Source organism: Mauremys reevesii, linkage group 2, assembly GCF_016161935.1.
Source record: "Mauremys reevesii isolate NIE-2019 linkage group 2, ASM1616193v1, whole genome shotgun sequence".
In the NCBI taxonomy this organism is placed as follows: domain Eukaryota; kingdom Metazoa; phylum Chordata; order Testudines; family Geoemydidae; genus Mauremys; species Mauremys reevesii.
Window position 1 is genome coordinate 31,193,049 of NC_052624.1, and position 17,365 is coordinate 31,210,413.

Consider the following 17,365-nt stretch of genomic DNA (forward strand, 5'->3'; position numbering starts at 1 on the left):
GCAGTAAAGTATGGTAAGTTATACAAACCCAGTATAAACTTCCCCAACTGCCACTGGTAAGTGCCAATAATCGGGAAAAATAAGCATTACTCATTCATATACTTCCACGTGGCAGTGAAATACAGTAGCATACGTTGGAGGTGGGTCACAAAGGAAGGCTGGAGAGCTGAAGTGAGGGGTCATTAAACTGTGGCCAGGTCTACACTAGAAAGTTAGGTTGATACAGCTATGTCGCTCAGCATAGTTAAGCTGACCTAACCCCTGGGGTAGACAGCTCTAGGTTGACAGAAGAATTCTTCCATCAACCCAGCTACCACCTCTTGGGGAGGTGGATCAACTACAGCAACAGGAGAACCCCCCCTTCACTGTAGTGAGTGTCTGCACTGAAGCAGTACAGTGGCCTTGCTGTAGCAATTTAAGTGTAAACATAGTCCTAGTCTTATAGACAAAATATGGTGTCCTAGAAACTTAGGACATGCATGGAAAATTCAACAAGTTTTTAATTCTCCAAATTCTACAAAAAAAATTCTGTGTCTTATTTTAAACAAGCCAACTTGCAAACAAATTGGCTACGTCACTCAGCAAGTTCAGTTTGTGGGTTTAAAGTATAGATTTATAGTATAAGAGTTTTGTCCTGGTGCTTGTCACCGTGGCATCTGAATGCCTCAGCATTAACTATGGAGTGCAGTTGCTGTACAGTACAGTGAACACTCCTGGGGACACTACAGTTTACTTCTTGCCATGACGAGAAAAACCTGTTTATTCTTCCTCTGTTTCCAGATCACAGTTGTTAATTCATTAAAGTCTCTAGCTCTGTACACCCCCGCAAAATACCAAATCATCTTAACAGACTCTTGTGAGAGACTATTTGAAATCTTTTGAAAACCTCAGTATAGCGTATCCAGTTTTACTTATATCTTTATGTGGTTAAATCTGTCAAAAAATTCCTACAAGTTAGAGACATGCAGTTTACCCTTACCGCTCTTATAGGGCTCCTCCCAATTTCATCCAGGTCCAAAAACATGTCTAAATCACATCCTAATTTGCCAAAGGTGTTCACTGAGGAGCCAAATGGCTTCACTGTGCACTCTGGGAAATATGCACATGCAATTTCCTGAATCAGAGAACAGGCTAGAAACCGGAGCTTAATGTTCTCCTCTGTTAGCTGATATTCATCCAGTAGAGTGTACAGCTGATTACTTACCTAATGAAGAAAAAACAAACATCAAAATATGTTAGTTCCATTTTCTTATTTATTTCTTTGCTCAGCATCCAGTCTTTCTGACCTAATTTAATACCCCCCTCAGAGGCTATTCTTCAGCTTCTTAAAATGAATGTCAAGTGCTATGTCACTTACATTGCTATAGAAGTAAATAAAATATTTACAAATTAAGATGCCCTCTAGAGTTTTAAATACCAGTTCCTTCATTTCAGAAACCACCCCCAACACATTTAGAGATATCATTGAGGATTTTTCCTTATGGAGCAGCAAAGTAAAACCGAAAGAAAAAAAGAAGATAATAGATCCAAATGAAAACATGAACCCTGTTGGCCATGATACTCAGCATTTTGACTCTTATCAGATACCAAAGTATTCACCATAAATGATGCAAATGCATCCTGAATGTCCCAATTCCCAGGCTATTCAACTCACCACTGGGAGTTAATCTAGCTCTAACCCAGAGTACCTCTCCTGTGGTGTTGCAATTTGGTAATGGCTTTTCAAAAAAAAAAAAAAAAAAGTGTTTTTTCGTTTTGAAGAAGAAATGGAATGTGCCCCTCACCTCCACAGATCCCTTCATCCTATCAAGCCATCCAGTCCATTACTGGTGCAATTTCCTACTGCAGGAGAGTGCCCCCATTTCTGTTCAGTCATCTGCAGTGGGTGCCATTTGCTCAGCTCTGAAAGGTATCCCAAATATCTTTGTACTGATAGCAGTAGTGCATCAAAGAGAAATTCAAAGGTAAATAAGAGGAGCACGAAGAAAGGTAGAGGGATACATTCCTCAGCTGTAGAACAACACTGGTAGTATTCCATAGTTCTCTCAGACATTAACATTGTAAGTGATGTCCTACTTAGCTTATGGCTAAGACTTTCTTCTTTGGGGCTCTCCGAGCATACTCATTGCTCACCACCATTCAAGAATCTAATCACCATATATGAACCAAAGTGGGCAGTCAATCTCAGTTACAGCACTGTATATCCAAAGTAACTCAGCACAAGTCAATGGAGTTAGTCTGGATTTACACTCTTACACCAGTATAAATCCTGAGTAACTCCACTGGCCTGCCTACATTCCTGGGATGGGGTAGTACAGAATGCTTAAGCAGGCATTCTGCTGCTACCATATAGGGAACATTGCCCCTCTCTACAATTTTCCTCCATGGAATCCTAAGTACACCAGTCACTTCTGACTTGATCAGTACATATATCCACTTTTTTATGTTTTGGTTTTTTTAAACTAAAATACATTTAAGTGGCGTTTTTTTTACTTATAGCCTGGGAACCTGGTCCCATATTGTAATATTCCAAGAGCCCTCACTCATATTATCTTCAATTGAAGCTTTAGAGTTAGAGTAATAAATAAAGAGAAAAAAAATGTGCTCTGGACTAAGACTCAAAAAAGGTAAATATGAATATATTGTAAGACTTCTGAAAACAATTTTTTTCTTCAAAAATTGCAGTGAAATTGTACAAGTCCTCTATGTTCTTGTCTTAGCCTGATATGTTGCATTACTCAGACATTACGTTTCAAGGTATCAGTCCTACTGTCACAGTAGTTTACTTAAACATTCACCTCCCTCTCCCTTCCACCTCTTTCCACCATTTTTTCTTCTACTTTTTAAAGCTTAGAAATATCAGAAAGGCCAAGTCTTTCTTGTTTTTACTGATGGATTCAGAAATCTCAAACCTCAAGATAAAGTGTGGGAATAGTGGAAATAAATATCAGTTTGTTGAAGAGTTAACTGTTTAATACAAATTGGTGCTAAAAAAGATTTGCAAGACTAAACAGAAGTAGACCATCTTAATACACACTAATGATCATAACAAATAAAGTAACCACTTGACATATTTATTTCAATTTATGAAATGCATTTATCCAAGACAACCCCTAATAGCTCAGATAAATATTTCTGATCAGTAGAATTAAGCTGTAAAAGCCCAAAAGGAACTTTAGATAATTACACATTTCCATACACAAAATTTAAAAAAAAAAGAAAAAAAACCCTTAAGAGAGCTATAGCCATAGATGAGAGGTGGGCAAAGTACTGCCCATGGGCTACATCTGGCCCATGGGACTGTCCTGCCTGGCCCCGAGCTCCCGGTTGGGGAGGCTAGCCCCCGGCCCCTCCCCTGATGTTCTCCCTCCCCCGCAGACTCACCTCACTGTGCTGCGGCAGGGGAGAGCAGGGAGGGAGGCTCACCTGCAGCCTCAGGGGAGCAGGTGGGCGGTGCGGGTGGCGGGAACACGGGCGGAGGATTCAGGAGGAGCACAGGGAAGCCGCAGCAGTCCAAGGAGAAGCGGCACTTTAAAGGGGAAACCGCCGCTTCTCTCCGGCTGCGCAGCTGCCCCTGTTCCTCCTGAGTCCTCCGCCCATGCTCGCAGGGCCACATTCTGAAAGGGGGTGGGGGGGGGGGGTTCCAGATGGGGAATCCCAGGGGGGTGGTTAGGGGAAGGGGGTCCCAGGAGGGGGCGGTCAGGGTACAGAGGGGGGGTTGGATAGGGGGTGGAGTCCTGGGGAGCGGTTAGGGGCAGGGGTCCCAGGAGGGGGCGGTCAAGGGAAAAGGAGCAGGGGGGTTGGATGGGTTGGGAGTTCTGAGGGGGGCAGTCAGGGGGCAGGAAGTGGGAGGGGGCCAGGCTGTTTGGGGAGGCACAGCTTTACCTACCCGGCCTTCCATACCATTTTGCAACCCCAATGTGGCCCTTGGGCCAAAAAGTTTGCCCACCCCTGCCAAAGACTTACACTGTCAGCACTACAAAGCTTCTGAACAAGATCATTGACTAGAATGGTGGATTGCTTATGACAGTGAACTGGTGCCTGATCAGCAGCTTGAGTTGATGGGTTTTTCAATGTTAAAGTAAAAAGTCTAGATTTAAATGGAACAGCACATTCCTCTTCAATGCCTGGGGTTCGGATAACATCCTGTAGTGAAGCTATGCTGTCTTTTTCAGAAAATTCTACCACGGCGTAGGTACCCTAAAAGCATTAAAAAGTGAAGAAACCTGGTAAAATAGCTGGTACAAGGCATAAACAATTACATTGATATTACTGTTGCAACAGTAATCATAGCTGTCTAGCTACAATATGATTTTTATCCTATGCATTTCACACTAATTCACACCTCAGCACCTTTATACTCTTTCACAAGCTGTCAAAAAGAGAATTTAAGCTGTATACCATTTGACATAATGAGCACATTTCTGCATTAGAAAGTAATCAAATTAATGAAAATATTTATTTCCACTACTGCTAGATTTAGGAAGTGAATGGAGTGCAAATAAATATGTTCTGCTGTTAGGCAAGCAAACAAGTGGCATGAAAGTTACTGATAGAGCTTTAGCCCCGCCCAAAAATGTGTGCTCTTCAACTCATTTTGGGTGTCACTATTCAATTAAAAGAAACAAATCTTGACTGAAACATCGAGAAGCAGGAATAAAAATTCTTGATTTACTTAATATCTTGTAAAATTTAACAAACATGAAAAGAAATACACACAAGTAATTTGTCAAAGAAAGATGCCCAGCTTTTGAGAGAGACAAAAACTAGTTTCTTGCAAACCAGTCACTGACATGTCTTTTTGCCGAAATACAGCTTTTAACAAAAGATTTTAATTTAAAATACTCCAAGTACGTACATAGCTTTCATAAAAGTAGTGACTGTTAATTTTTCCATGATGGGACAAATACTTGAGAAATTTTTTCTCACTGATCTTGGCTGGGCAGTTAATTAAAACAGTCCGCTGTGCTTGCTCTAGCCTTTCTGCTTGCACCTCAGGAAATGTCTTCTTTCGGGTACCGACTTTAGAATCTGTGAGGGGGGTAGAAAAAAAATTCTGCAAAAAAATGTAGGTTTTATACAGATTTTGGTAGCTTGATGTTAAGAAACCTACAGAACTCAGTTTTAAAAACTAAGTTACTAATGGGCAATCCCCCAAAAGAGACTTCTTTCTCCCCTTTGCATCTATTTTTCTTCACCTCCCTACTGTTTTACTTGTTCACCACTAGTTTTTCCTTCTCCTCCCATGTGTGCACTCCCAAGAGGTTTGCACTGGTGCCCTTTTTCAGCACACAGTATTTCCCCAATGGCACTGACAGGAGCCACAGTGAAACTGGGAACAAAAAAAACCAAAACCAATCAACCACCACCAAACAGAAAACACAGGAGTGCTATATGAAAGTGTAAGTGCAATTCTTCCACAATTTTACTAAGTCAGATAAGGGGGGAAACCCACAACAATGAATTTCCATTCCACAGAAAATGTATTTCTATAGTGAACCTGTTATGTTGACACTACCGACTGGCTTGATATTTTCTATGTAAAACATCTACTTAAACTGAGCCAGAGCATATTACAGTTGAGAGCAGCTGTGATACAAACGCACAACAATCAGATAGTGACACATTCTTCAGCCCAGACCAGTAGCTCCTGTCCTTCCTTGATCATTAAACTCTATACAGAATACGCAACGATACTGGGTCTGGAAACCCATGCCAACTCCCTCTTAATACACTATGGCTTAAGCGCTGCGCGCTGCCGCAGCGCGGGCAGGCGCGGCGCGGCAGCGCTTGCGCGTCAGCGCCAGCGCGCAGCCAGGAGACCCAGCGCTCTGTCCGCTCTCTCCCCTCCAGCTGGGGAGAGCTGGACAGCGCGCGCCAGCGCTGGGGCAGCGCTGGGGCTACACTGGGGGGGGGGCTGCGCGCTTTGCACAGCGCGCTGCAGAGGGTGTGTTTTCACACCCTGCTGCAGCGCTGCAAATTTGTAAGTGTAGCCAAGCCCTGTGTCTTAGTGTAGTCATCTCATCTCACTTTTTCTGACATGCCCCAACTATTTCTCTTTTCCCCCGTCCTTGTTTTTTCCCTTTTCTGTCTTTCTTTCAGTTTTGCTTTCTGCTTTTTATTCTCCCCGCCCCCGGGATTTTTTCTCTCTCATTTCCCAACTACTTTATGCTTATTTTTCTCTCCCACCTTTTATCTGTTGCAGGTTCTGTCACTAGATCAGTGGTTCTCAGCCTATTTACCATTGTGGGCCGCTTATGCAGCTCTCTATGTGTTATGTGGGCCTCATCCACACAATATATATACTATCTGTATGGCCTGAGATGACACATGGGCCACAGCTGTGTGTTGATTGGGCTGCCCAAAGGTTGAGAACCACTGCACTAGAGAGTTCTGCTCCTCACACGCTGTCTGTGTCTGTTAGACAGAGCTGGCAGGCTACGGTGCTATTTAGAGTCACCTGAAGACGAGCTGGTGGGAAAACACACAGAAATAAAGAGGATGAGTTGCTGTCACTATCTGCAGCACTGCAGCTGGGTTTAAAAACAAATTATCAGGTTTACACAGTACCAAAGTGGCACTGAACTTTAACAGTAACTGTTAATGTGTGTTGTGCAAACACATGACAAATATGATCACTGTCCATTCTATGTGATGCTTTCTAAAGCTATTCCTAGTATGGACTTTTGTTTATTTTTAACTTATGAACCATCTCTTTTGAGAATCCCAGAGATTCCATAAACTCAACTTCCAATGATTCCTGAACAATTTTCTAGGAATAACTGGCAGTACTCTATGAAGAAGTATATTGAACCTTTTTCAGTCTTTTGTATTTAACTTAAAAAAAAATACCTTTACACAAGTTCAACTGATATGCTTAATGAGAAAAAAGGTCAATCTTGGAAAAAAAACCTAACCACTAGATACTGAAAATAGTATATTTCAGTTTTTAAACTTTTGTTTCTTAACATGACTATTCCAGGGAAAAAGTCAAGATAGGATGTATTCAAATGGGTTGTTTCTGGTTTGCAGAGATTAGAATTAGATATTTTAACTTGCATGGTATGCAAGGCAAAAGCTATTAAAATATAAGCTGATACAATTTAAGTCCTGATTAGACAGTCTGAAACAGAACACTGGAATTTCCAATACAAACAGTAATGCACGTGACAATGCTCTTCAAAACTAGACGCTTAGTACTGCATCTTTCCTGGGCACATCCATCCCACTCCCATTTTGACAAAAACAGGATGGTTATTCTCTTTTGATCTTAGTGATGCATATTCAGGAACTGGTATATGGCAGACAGTGACAGCTCTGCCACGTTCTAACATAGTCGTGCCCAGAATGCAGCCCACTGATTAGAAATATGGCATCAAACTTTTAATAATGAGAACAATCAACCACTAGAGTAATTTGACAAATGTCATGGTGGATTCTGCATCACTAGGAATTTTTAATTAAGGTTAGTTTTTTTTTTAAATGATATCTCCCTCCAAATAATTCATAGAGCATGTTTAACTTGTGTTAAGCAGGTCAGCCTAAATGAGCACAGTGGTCCCCTCTAGCCTTGGAATCTAGGAATTCTGCAACGTGATCTCATTTCACAGGGCAGGGCAGCCCCCAGCCCCTACACACCTCAGCCTGAGGGAAGGCTACTAGCTCCTGTAGCATCTGCGGGCCACTGTTCCCGACGGTAGCTCGGAGCCAGGCTACAACCCGCCCGGTTTGTACACAAGCTGCCAACGCAGCCCCTCACTGGAGCGGGCAGAGCCTGGCCCCTCCCAGCCCTAACCCGAGCCACAGGGGCTGGCGAATGATTCCCACGCGGCGGGGCGGACACGGCCGCTCCCCAGAGAAGCCGGGTCACAGCCCGCTGCGCGCCATTCGCGGGGCTCCCCGAGCTGCCGGGGCACGACAGCCCCGCCCGGCTTCGGGGCTACCACGCCCCTGGCCCGCGGAAGGGCGAAGGCGCAACCCCAGCGCCCAGCAGCCTCTCGCCCCATTGCCCGGCAGCGCCCAGCCCCGGAGCCGCCCCCTTGGCCCAGTGCAGCCGCCCCCCAGCCAGGCCCGGCCCTGCCCCGCCACAGACGCCGCCTCACCTGCCTCCTCTCGGCCAGGGGCCCTCTGCGCCGCGGCCTCGCTGGAGCTGAGCCGGACCTGGCTGAGGCGCGGCCTCCCCGGCGCGCGGCGCGTCCGGCCTGTCCCCCGCGCGAGGAAGCGCAGCCGGCACCACAGCAGCAGCCCCATGCGGGACGCCATTACCGGAACGTGAGGTGAGGGCGAGTCGCCGTGCGCAGGCGCGAACTCGCGCGCTGTACGGAGCGGCACGAGAGTCAAATCTCGCACCTAGTTCTGCTGCTCGGCTACCGGAGTCCAGCCCTGCCTGGCGCCTAGGAGCCTCCAGCCGGGCTCAGCGGGAGCGGGATCCGATCCTCCAGCCCCCGCCCGTGGGCCGGGACCCATTCGCCTCAGCGGGCTCGGGCCTGCTCCTGCGGGGTGAGGGCGCGGCGAGCCCCTGCTCTCCTGGGCGTTCAGCATCCCGCGGGCGGGGTCCCCGGCAAAGAGCCGCCGCCCCCCCCCCTTTCATGCACGGCGCGTTGCCGCTGCTGCCGCTGCGTGAGCCGGGCTTGGAAAGAGGCGTTTCGGCTGAAGGAGGCGCTCCCAGGGGCTCCTCGCTGGAGTCCAGCCCCCAGCCGGAGGCACAAGAGAAGGTCCCGGTCCTGCAAACAAACCCACGTGCTAACCCTCCCGTGGGCGGGGCAGGGCAGCCTGTCACTGCCTAGTGTGACCGGGCCCACGGGCTCCTCCTTCCCGGGACATAAAAGCAAAGGCGGGTGCGAGACAGACGCCGAAGAAAAGGGGACGAGCCGGGCAAGGGTTTGGGGAAGCAGCCAGGCTGGGGGAAGGTGCAGTGAGGACCCCGTTGTGAGTGATCTGATTATTTGATAAGGTGAAACAATGCTGCATATTCCCTATTCTTGTTATTGATGTAAACACACGATGAGCTACTGCAGTAAAATCAGTATACACACTCTCTACCTTTACTGCAGTACAGCCATGACAACATGCCTACCTTTGTCAGTGGCATAACCGTACCATTACACGTACCCAGAGTGAAACGTTACAGCTATTCATTCCCCTTGGTTATATCTTTTAGAGGTCTCTTTGGAGGGTTCATTTGGCCCTGCACAGGTATATAAAGTTAAGCATATGAGTGGTTGTAGGATCAGAAACTTGGGATAAGACTGTGTGACTTTGAGCAAGTCACACCACCAGTCTCATTCTCAGTTACCCCATCTATCAAATGGAAATATCTGATTTTGTATAGTACCTTGAAATTCATGGATGAACATTCATATCAGTGTAAATAATTCTTTTGTAATCTTAGCCTTGGTTTTAGGATGACACGGGACAGGGGGAAGAAGATCTTTTAAAGATTACTTCTAGGATTGTTCTTCCATGTGACCAGAACATTTCAATTTACTCCACCTATATGTAGCAACTGTGTGTTTTTCCTCTGGAATACTATGACACATTCCTCATAAATTCACTGAGGTGATTAAGAGCAAAACTCCTCCTCTTCTTCCTGTGAGGTTGGTCTAAAAGAAAAATGATCTAATTAAAATTAATTGTGGGTGTAAGAAAACTAACAACCCCACCAGGTTCCTGAATAATAGCTAAGGTCCAGCTGCATGATAGCTGGTACATAACCCACCAGTAAAACTGTGTTATTCAAACTCATCCTCCCAACTTCTAGCCTCTGTGCAACTCCACCCTTTTCGGTACCCCAGCTCTCACTTTTTAGAGCAGAAGCTCTCAACCTTTCCAAACTACCGTACCCCGTTCAAGAGTCCGATTTATCTTGTGTACCCCCAAGTTTCACCTCACCTAAAAACTACTTACTTACAAAATCAGACATAAAAATACAAAAGTGGCACAGCAAACTATTACTGAAAAATTGCTGACTTTCTCTTTTTTTACCATATAATTATAAAATAAATCAACTTGAATATCAATATTGTACAGTACTTACATTGCAGTGTATAATATATAGAGCAGTATAAACATGTCATTGTACGACATTTTAGTTTGTACTGACTTCACTAGTGCTTTTTATGTAGCTTGTTGTAAAACTAGGCAATATCTGGATGAGTTGATGTACCCTCTGGAAGACCTCTGTGTGCCCCAGAGGTACCTCTGATTGAGAACCACTGTCTTAGAGGACACCTAAGTGTTGCAGGAAGTGGTTTAGGTGCTCGCTAGGTGGCAGTCTGTAATTCTGGAGGATCTCTCTTCCCTCTCACTAACCAAGTGCTAACTTACCTGGAACAGAGTGTTAGATGGAGCTATGCTGCTGGAGCTGTTGCCTTTAGGATGCATAGACAACTGGTGCCTCCTGGTAACTGGGGGGGCACAATGTAAAAGAGGGGAACATGTAACCCCCCCAAGTCGCCTCTGGAGGGAACTTCCAGCCCCACCACCCTGGGCCAGGGCTGCCAATTCCTCCAGCTCCTCTGGAGCTGGGGCCACAGGAGTGGGGAGCATGTGCCTCTGCACCCGGCTGGGGCCAGCCCTGGCCTGGGGAGACTCAGCACCAGGGTCTGCCTGGAAATCTTGGACACCTCAGCATGGGGAGGGGCATGGGCAATGCCCCTACGTCCGGCTGTCCAGAAGCCAGGGAACCTGCTCCTGGTACCATCCCCAGCGACCCCTGCACCCAGCCCAGGCCTGCTGCACTTTCCCCACCCCACCAGAGTTACCTGCGGAGGAGGGCTCTGTACTTCTCCCGTCGTGCCCTGCCCTCCTCCCCCCATATTTGGCCACTTTCGCTGGCAGCAGATCCTGGGTGGGGAACAGGAGGGAGCCGCTTCTTACGCCGGCTGAAGATGGCCGCTCCAGGTCGCTGACTCTGTGTAGCGTGATAGCTGTAGGAGAGCGCCTGGCTAGGAAGGCGGCAGCAGCCCACCGCCTACACTCCCTGTCCGGACTGAGCAAGCCAAAAATGTGGGGGGGAAAGGGAGGCCTCTGGCTCACTTGGCCCCTGTCCCCGGCAGCCAGGCCCAAGCTGCCTCCCCAGCTGGGTTCTCGCAGACAGTCGCCATGCAGCAGAAAGCAGTGGCCGCCCTTAGGCAGCCTGAGAAGTGGCTGGTCCTGCTCCCTGCCCAGGCCCAGCTGCCAGGGACAGGAGTTGAACAAGCCAGGGGGGAGGCGCAGCAGAAGGACAGAGCCCTTCCTGCCTCCCCCCTGCAGGCTGAGCAGAAATCTGGGGAGCACTTGATGCTGCATGGCCCCTCTACGCATTGCTATGTTTGGATGAGATGTAAAACTGTAATCCTGAACATTTGGAGTGATTTCCAAGAGTAAAGGTAGTTCACTCCAGGGCTTCCACCAAATTCTAAGCTATTTACACTGCCTGCCTAAATCCTCCAGCAGTTTCAGCTAAAGAGGGTAGTCACTTCCTGCTCTGTGTGTGCCAGTGTCTTGCTGTTAAATGGTACCTCTGGTCCACCAATAGGTGACTGCATTTCAGTGGTAAGTGAAATGGTTGCCAACTCTCATGATTTTGTCATGAGTCTCATGATAATTATTGTTTTCCTTAAAGCACCCGCTCCTGGAGTCAAGTGGATATGTGATAATTTCAGCCTTCATTCTTAAAGAGAAACTAAGTTTCTAGCCCTCATGGCTGTGGAGAAAGCTTTAAAATGTGACCCTGGTGCACCCTAAGGACTCAACAAGCAGAAGGCAAATAAAAAGAACAGCAAATCTATTATTTTAAAGCAGGGCTTTGGAGCGGAGCCTGGAGCAGCTCCAGAGCAGTGGAGCTGCAGGTTTTTGCCTGGAGCAGGAGCTGAGCCAGAGCACAGCTCCAAAGCCCTGTTTTAAAGTCAATCTTATGGTTTTTGGTGTGCCTAATTCATGATGGTTGAACATTTGGGGTTGTGAGACTTAATTAGTAATCTGCGTTAAGAGGTGTGGGTGGAGTTCTGTGAGCTAAGGGGGCTGGAGAGGAGCTGCTGGGTTATGCTATTCAGGCTGTGAAGACCTAGGTGCTCCCCCAGGCAGGAGCCCTGGCCTATTTGGTCCCCGTGTATATGATGGATCTCCGAAAGGCCTCCCCCTCCTCGTTTGTATCATACGGGACGGGCATTGCGAAACGGTCAGGCCGGTGGCCGGGCAGCTGGGCGGGGACTTCTGGTAAGTAGGTCAGCAAAAGCCAAGAACAATCTGCACTTTCCGCTGTGGATGGGGGAGGGTGACTAGCCTTTTTCTTTCTCCCTTGCATTGCACGGGGGTGGGGCCCGATATATACCCCCATCAGCTCCCTTGCATTGCACTGGGGTGAGACTACACACCCACATCAGCTTCTTTGTAATGCACCAGGCTCGGGGGCGAGAATATACCCCCCAATCAGCTCCATTGCATTCATGGCATGGCATGGCATGGCATGGGGGGGGTTTGGATAGGGAGTACAGCCCCCTATCAGTCCCCTGGCACTGCACTGGGGTGGGAGTCAGGAATGAGATCCACCGGGCTGAGGGTCAGGGAAATACCCCCCCTCTCCCATCTGCTCTCTCGCATTGCACCGGGGTGGGGGTCGGGACAATGTTCTTGGGGGCGCACAGAGAAACAGCTCCACTCCAGCTCCCTTGCTCGTTATACAGCGGGAGGGGACGGGAGACTTTGCTCCTGCCATGCGTTGCCCAGGAGGGGTGGCGTTGTGGCCCCGCGGACCCCTCTTCAGGGCTAGGAAAGACCCTTCCCCAGCAGAGCTCAGGGGGGAGGCGGCGGATTTTCCGCCAGTTTCGCGCCGCGTCGGCCTTTCCCTTTCGGGTTCCGGCAAGTGAAGTAGAAACCACTTCAGGCCCTCCCCGCGGGTGCGTCACCGCCCCTTGGGCGGCTGCTCAGGCACCCGGAGCTACCTGCTCTTCCGCCTCTCGCCGAGTTGTCAGCTGGAGCCCGGCGCTGCCGATGCGCCCGTCACTGCGCCGCTGGATGCGCCCGGCTGGCGCCGCGCTGCCTGGAGCCCTGCCTCCCGCGGGGGCGCATAGTGGCAGGTAACGCTGGCTGGGAGCGGGGCTAGGCGATGTGTGCGGGCGCGGGGGGGAGGATCCCCATCTCGGGCGATGGAGCCTCTCGTTTCAGGGGCCGCCCTGAGCTCCCCATAGCGACCCACATGGCGAGAGCATCTGCCCCCGTGTTAGGGAATGTAACTGCTCTTCGGGTGGGCGTTCCTGTATATCGCCCTCCATACACACCGGGTCCAGGAACTGCTCTCGAGATGAGACCGGGGCTTCCCAGACGCTGCGAGTCGCTGGAGCTGCCATCTCCGCCAATGGGATGTCACTTGTGCAAACACAATTTGCAGTTAATCGGTATTGTTTGTAAAATGCTTTGGCAGCTGTTGCCAGAATTGGAGGGGAAACGATCTGTGCACAAGCTGGTCACTGTATTGGAGTGGGATGCTCCTTGCTGTGGGAAAGAAATGTTGCGTAGAATGGAAACGTGTAAAAATATGAATTTTGGGGAGGAGGGGAAGTTAAGGAAGGAGAGTGGATGGAGTATTCGCTTTTTCCCCATGACACTTTTGGTGGGTTTTAATGACGCACGCATGTAAAGATAGAAGAAGTGGTGAGTGAGACAGTGTGGCAGGCAGTAGTGTAGACCTTGTTCTCTATTGAAGTGAAATGTTTAGTGTAACCCAACCTATTCCCTGGGGCTCTAACAGGGGCATTGCTCACAAATTAGCACTACCTGCCCGATGCCTGCTTGGCTACGAGCATGGGGATTCAAAACCAAATTCGCATGAAAGACTTTTCCTGTAAACAACTGAAATACATCTCTTCCTTTATTCTCCAGTCACACCATGTTAGCACACATCCGTTTTCCTCAGTTGTGAGGGGAAAATGGCAATGTCTGAAGGCTTTTTTTAAGGACGTCTGGAGAGGGAAAAAAGAATATTCCTTTGACCCACATTGAAGTATGTGTTTTGGGTCCTTATATGGCCCCACCATGAACTATCTGCTTTGGTCATGTATTTTACTATGGTGAATTGTATTAGGTCAGGTATTGGAAAGATGTAGTCAGAAAACATATTCCTCCAAAATTAGGCTATGTCCCTGCTAAAGAGGAACACAGCTGATGTAATGCTCGAAGGTATGCCTGTGTATGCTCCTAATGGGTCTGTGGCTCACACACTTGAAGCTTGAGTTGGCCAGGATTGTGTTTTAACTAGCTGATAAAGCCCTGATACCCAGGAACCTTTTCCACCTCCCACTGAATTAGTTAAGCACTGTATAAAGCATCCTTGTTTAAAGGCTACATAATAAACTCTAGACAGGGTCCACTTTAAATATAGATAGAACAAATGGCTGTTCAAGGTACCACAGGTGTAGCAGGTCATATTTATTTAATGACATTGTATAAGTGGCAGTGAGGTGCAGGCATGTTCTAGTTTGCCGGTGAAAACCCTTTTCAAGGGATCCCTGTCTCCTAATGAAGATTACTGTCCAGAAAATATTCCATCACACTGTCTGTATTCAGTTAATGGGATAAAGACACAGACAAATTCTGCTTTGTATTACATGGGTATAAGTCTAGTGTAGCTCCACAGAGTTTAATGAAGTAACACCAACTGTCTGTCTACAGAACTCAGCATAGAATTTGGCCCACTATCAGTAGCTAGTGGCAAATATAAAAATGGGGGAATGACCTGGTATTAACAAAGTCCAGGAAATATGTGATGATAAGAAGCCTAGGGACATTGCTTAGAAGGTGCTGGGATTCCTAGCAAAGCACTCTGTTCATATTCAGGGGTTCTGTCTAACTTATTAGCCTGTATCTAGCAGCAGTCTGTTAAATTTGAAAATTCCCCTCTAGAGTTCCTTAAACTGTAGCTTGAAATTGACATGGTTCTTGTCAATTTCATGGCTCCTCTCCCCAATCTGAACAGCCCTAAAGACAATTTAGAGTCATTTAGATTTTTACACTGCTGCAGGTGTCTTTCCTCCGGTTTTGTGGGAGCTGTCTGTCTGCAGACTAAAGGAGATATAGTTGTGTTGGTTCACATCTGGAAGGTTATCAGTTACAATCATTAGGGCTCAACGTTTTTTTTTCCTGTTGAGAGCCTAAATTTTGTAGAAATAAACGGCATAGGCTTTTCTGCAGGGAAAGTTTCTTCTTCTTCCATGGTGGGAGAGTGTACTTGTCAAGCCCTGTCAATCTTTCCTTGAAAGCACTTATAGTAAAAATACAGGATTTACTCTTTTATGTATAACTGATGGCCAGTCACACTACAGTAACACCATGGCTTTTTTTTTTTTAAATGAGGAAAAAGATAAGTAGATGTGTTTTCATTGAGTCAATTAGTTTTCATTTTCAGGCCCTGATTCTGCAAGGAATCCTGCATGGATGCAGGTGCCCCGGGGACTCAGAAAATTGAGACCTCCAGTTATATGTAGGGCTTGGGGTTTCTTTTTAAGACTGAAAATGCAGAAGTTGTTAAAGCAATAGTTTTTCCTTTTTCCTTTTTTTGTTTTGTGAGGAGGCTTGTGACTAAAAACTGCTCTTGAAAAATCATCTAATTGTTCATGTGATGATGATGGTGGTGATCAAGTGATGACAGACGATAAAGGAAGTCTCATGCTTAAACTTTAGTCAGCTCACATGAATCCATACATTTTATTTTATTTGGCTTCTGTAGGTGAAAGCAGAATTCTATTTAAAAACATGAGTAAAACCAATTTACAGACTTTTGATTTCTACAAATATTTGGACAACGCTGAATTAAAGTGACAGTGATTTGATCCCAATTTTGCACATTCAAATATATGCAGTACTAAGTAGGCTTGGGGGAAAATAGTAAATTCGCCAGGGGCAAGTGGGAGCCATCCTTGTTGCGTGGTGCTTAAGATGATAATTTCTGCAGAATTTTAGCTTTCCTTTTTTAAAAGAAAAACTTTCTAAACTTTGTTGTAATGAAAATCATCTTCCAAATACAAAAAAGTGTCGTTCATTGCTTTCCCCCACCTGCAATAACCTCCCAAGTCTCTGATGCAGTCTGCATTTTCCCAAGCCATAGATAATATTCTGGCCATTTTCATTGCTGTTCAGACCTTTGTGGGCAACAGCAGAACTGTCAATGTGCGAAAAATGCTGCTGCTAGGGAAAGTCTTGAGAAACAGCAGTGAAGTCAGGCAGTGGAGTTACTTCTAACCGAGGCTGTTGGAGAGGTGGGTCTTATCTACTCTATAAGATTTCATGATAGCTGAACATGATAGCTGTCAATAATTGTCTTAGCTGAATGCCAGTTTACATGATTGGCAAGTGTGTTCAGACACAGTACAGATTTGTAAAAAAGACCTGGCCTTACAATAGAAGACCTGTCCCATCTGTAGCAGCCAGCAAGCTTTGAGCAGGGAGAAAGGATCAGAAAGCTTGTTCTCCTTTCTAGCGGTTTAAGGGTGGGCGGGAGAGAGGATTGGAATGTATACATCTACTTGCCAGTGTCTGATACAAAAAGAAAGACCCCAAAGTAGGGTCTAAGGATAGCACTGTGGTAGAAATCCCAGTGCTCTTTTCTTTCCCCCAACGGCTGGGGTAGTAATTGGGGTAAACTTCATACCAGTGCATTACCTCCTGCCTTTCTGGTATGTGCCCTCTCTCCCCTCTTTCATATCTTCCTCTGGCTCTGGTTAGTCGGTGTCTGCTACAAAATGCTGGTTTTTTTGTGTCCCTCCCACCCTTATAATGCTAGTAATTCCTGCTAGTGCCATGCTTTCCTCGCTCCCCGAAAGCCCCCTTCTTAAGGCCAAGGGCATATGTGCTTGCATTCACTTGGCACAGGGTGATCTGAACTGGTCTAGGTTAATGCAGCAACATTAATTTATGCTGCATGTGGGCGTGGGGAAATGCTGCTGCTTTCTGCCCCCTTCTCTTTCTAGCCATGGAGCCTGAAGGGACTGCAGAGAAGCAGGGGAGCATGTTGCAGAGCTGCCACTTCCCTTTCCGTGGTCCAGATCTGCTGAGTTTTCCTGACCTACGCTCAGACCTGCAGCATGCGGTCTGAAGTTATCAGCCAAGTCAGCCACGTCATTTTCTTTACTTTTCTCCAACGCTGGTTCTGACGTAAATGCTCTCTATGCGTGACTTGAGAAATATGTGCCAGAAGGGTTCCATGACCTCACAGGGAGGGAAACAAAGATAACATCTTGACCAGAAACTACAGCTAGGCATACTGCACTTCCTGACAGTCTTAGCAGATTATGTCCGCTTAGGTGTCACTTTCTGGTTTTCCTCTTCTAATACAACCCCGTACTCAGGGTAGATTATGGAAAAGGCAAACAGAACATCTGTGAATGGGATG

The 17,365-nt window shown here is 46.9% G+C and overlaps 2 protein-coding genes across 6 annotated transcripts in view; one reads left to right on the plus strand and one right to left on the minus strand.

The window, feature by feature from the left end:
* The window catches only part of LOC120397004 (mitochondrial poly(A) polymerase), a 23,190-nt gene extending 13,819 nt beyond the window's left edge, over window positions 1-9,371 (minus strand). Inside the window, exons 1-4 of one of the 2 annotated variants that reach the window (XM_039522345.1) lie at window positions 9,335-9,371; window positions 4,859-5,031; window positions 3,967-4,200; window positions 980-1,204 (exon numbers count right to left, since the gene is read on the minus strand). In XM_039522345.1, coding sequence (XP_039378279.1) covers window positions 980-1,204; window positions 3,967-4,200; window positions 4,859-5,031; window positions 9,335-9,356 — 654 coding nt within the window. In that variant the 5' untranslated portion in view covers window positions 9,357-9,371. Of the gene's footprint in view, window positions 1-979; window positions 1,205-3,966; window positions 4,201-4,858; window positions 5,032-8,102; window positions 8,342-9,334 lie in introns of those variants that run through there. The other variant, XM_039522343.1, reaches the window with a different exon arrangement.
* MAP3K8 (mitogen-activated protein kinase kinase kinase 8) overlaps window positions 8,258-17,365 on the plus strand; it is a 27,894-nt gene continuing 18,786 nt past the window's right edge. The window contains exon 1 of one of the 4 annotated variants that reach the window (XM_039522349.1): window positions 8,258-8,276. The gene's annotated coding sequence lies outside the window, so the exon portion shown is untranslated. Of the gene's footprint in view, window positions 8,277-12,044; window positions 12,199-12,737; window positions 13,059-13,274; window positions 13,377-17,365 lie in introns of those variants that run through there. The other 3 variants (XM_039522346.1, XM_039522347.1, XM_039522348.1) reach the window with 3 other exon arrangements.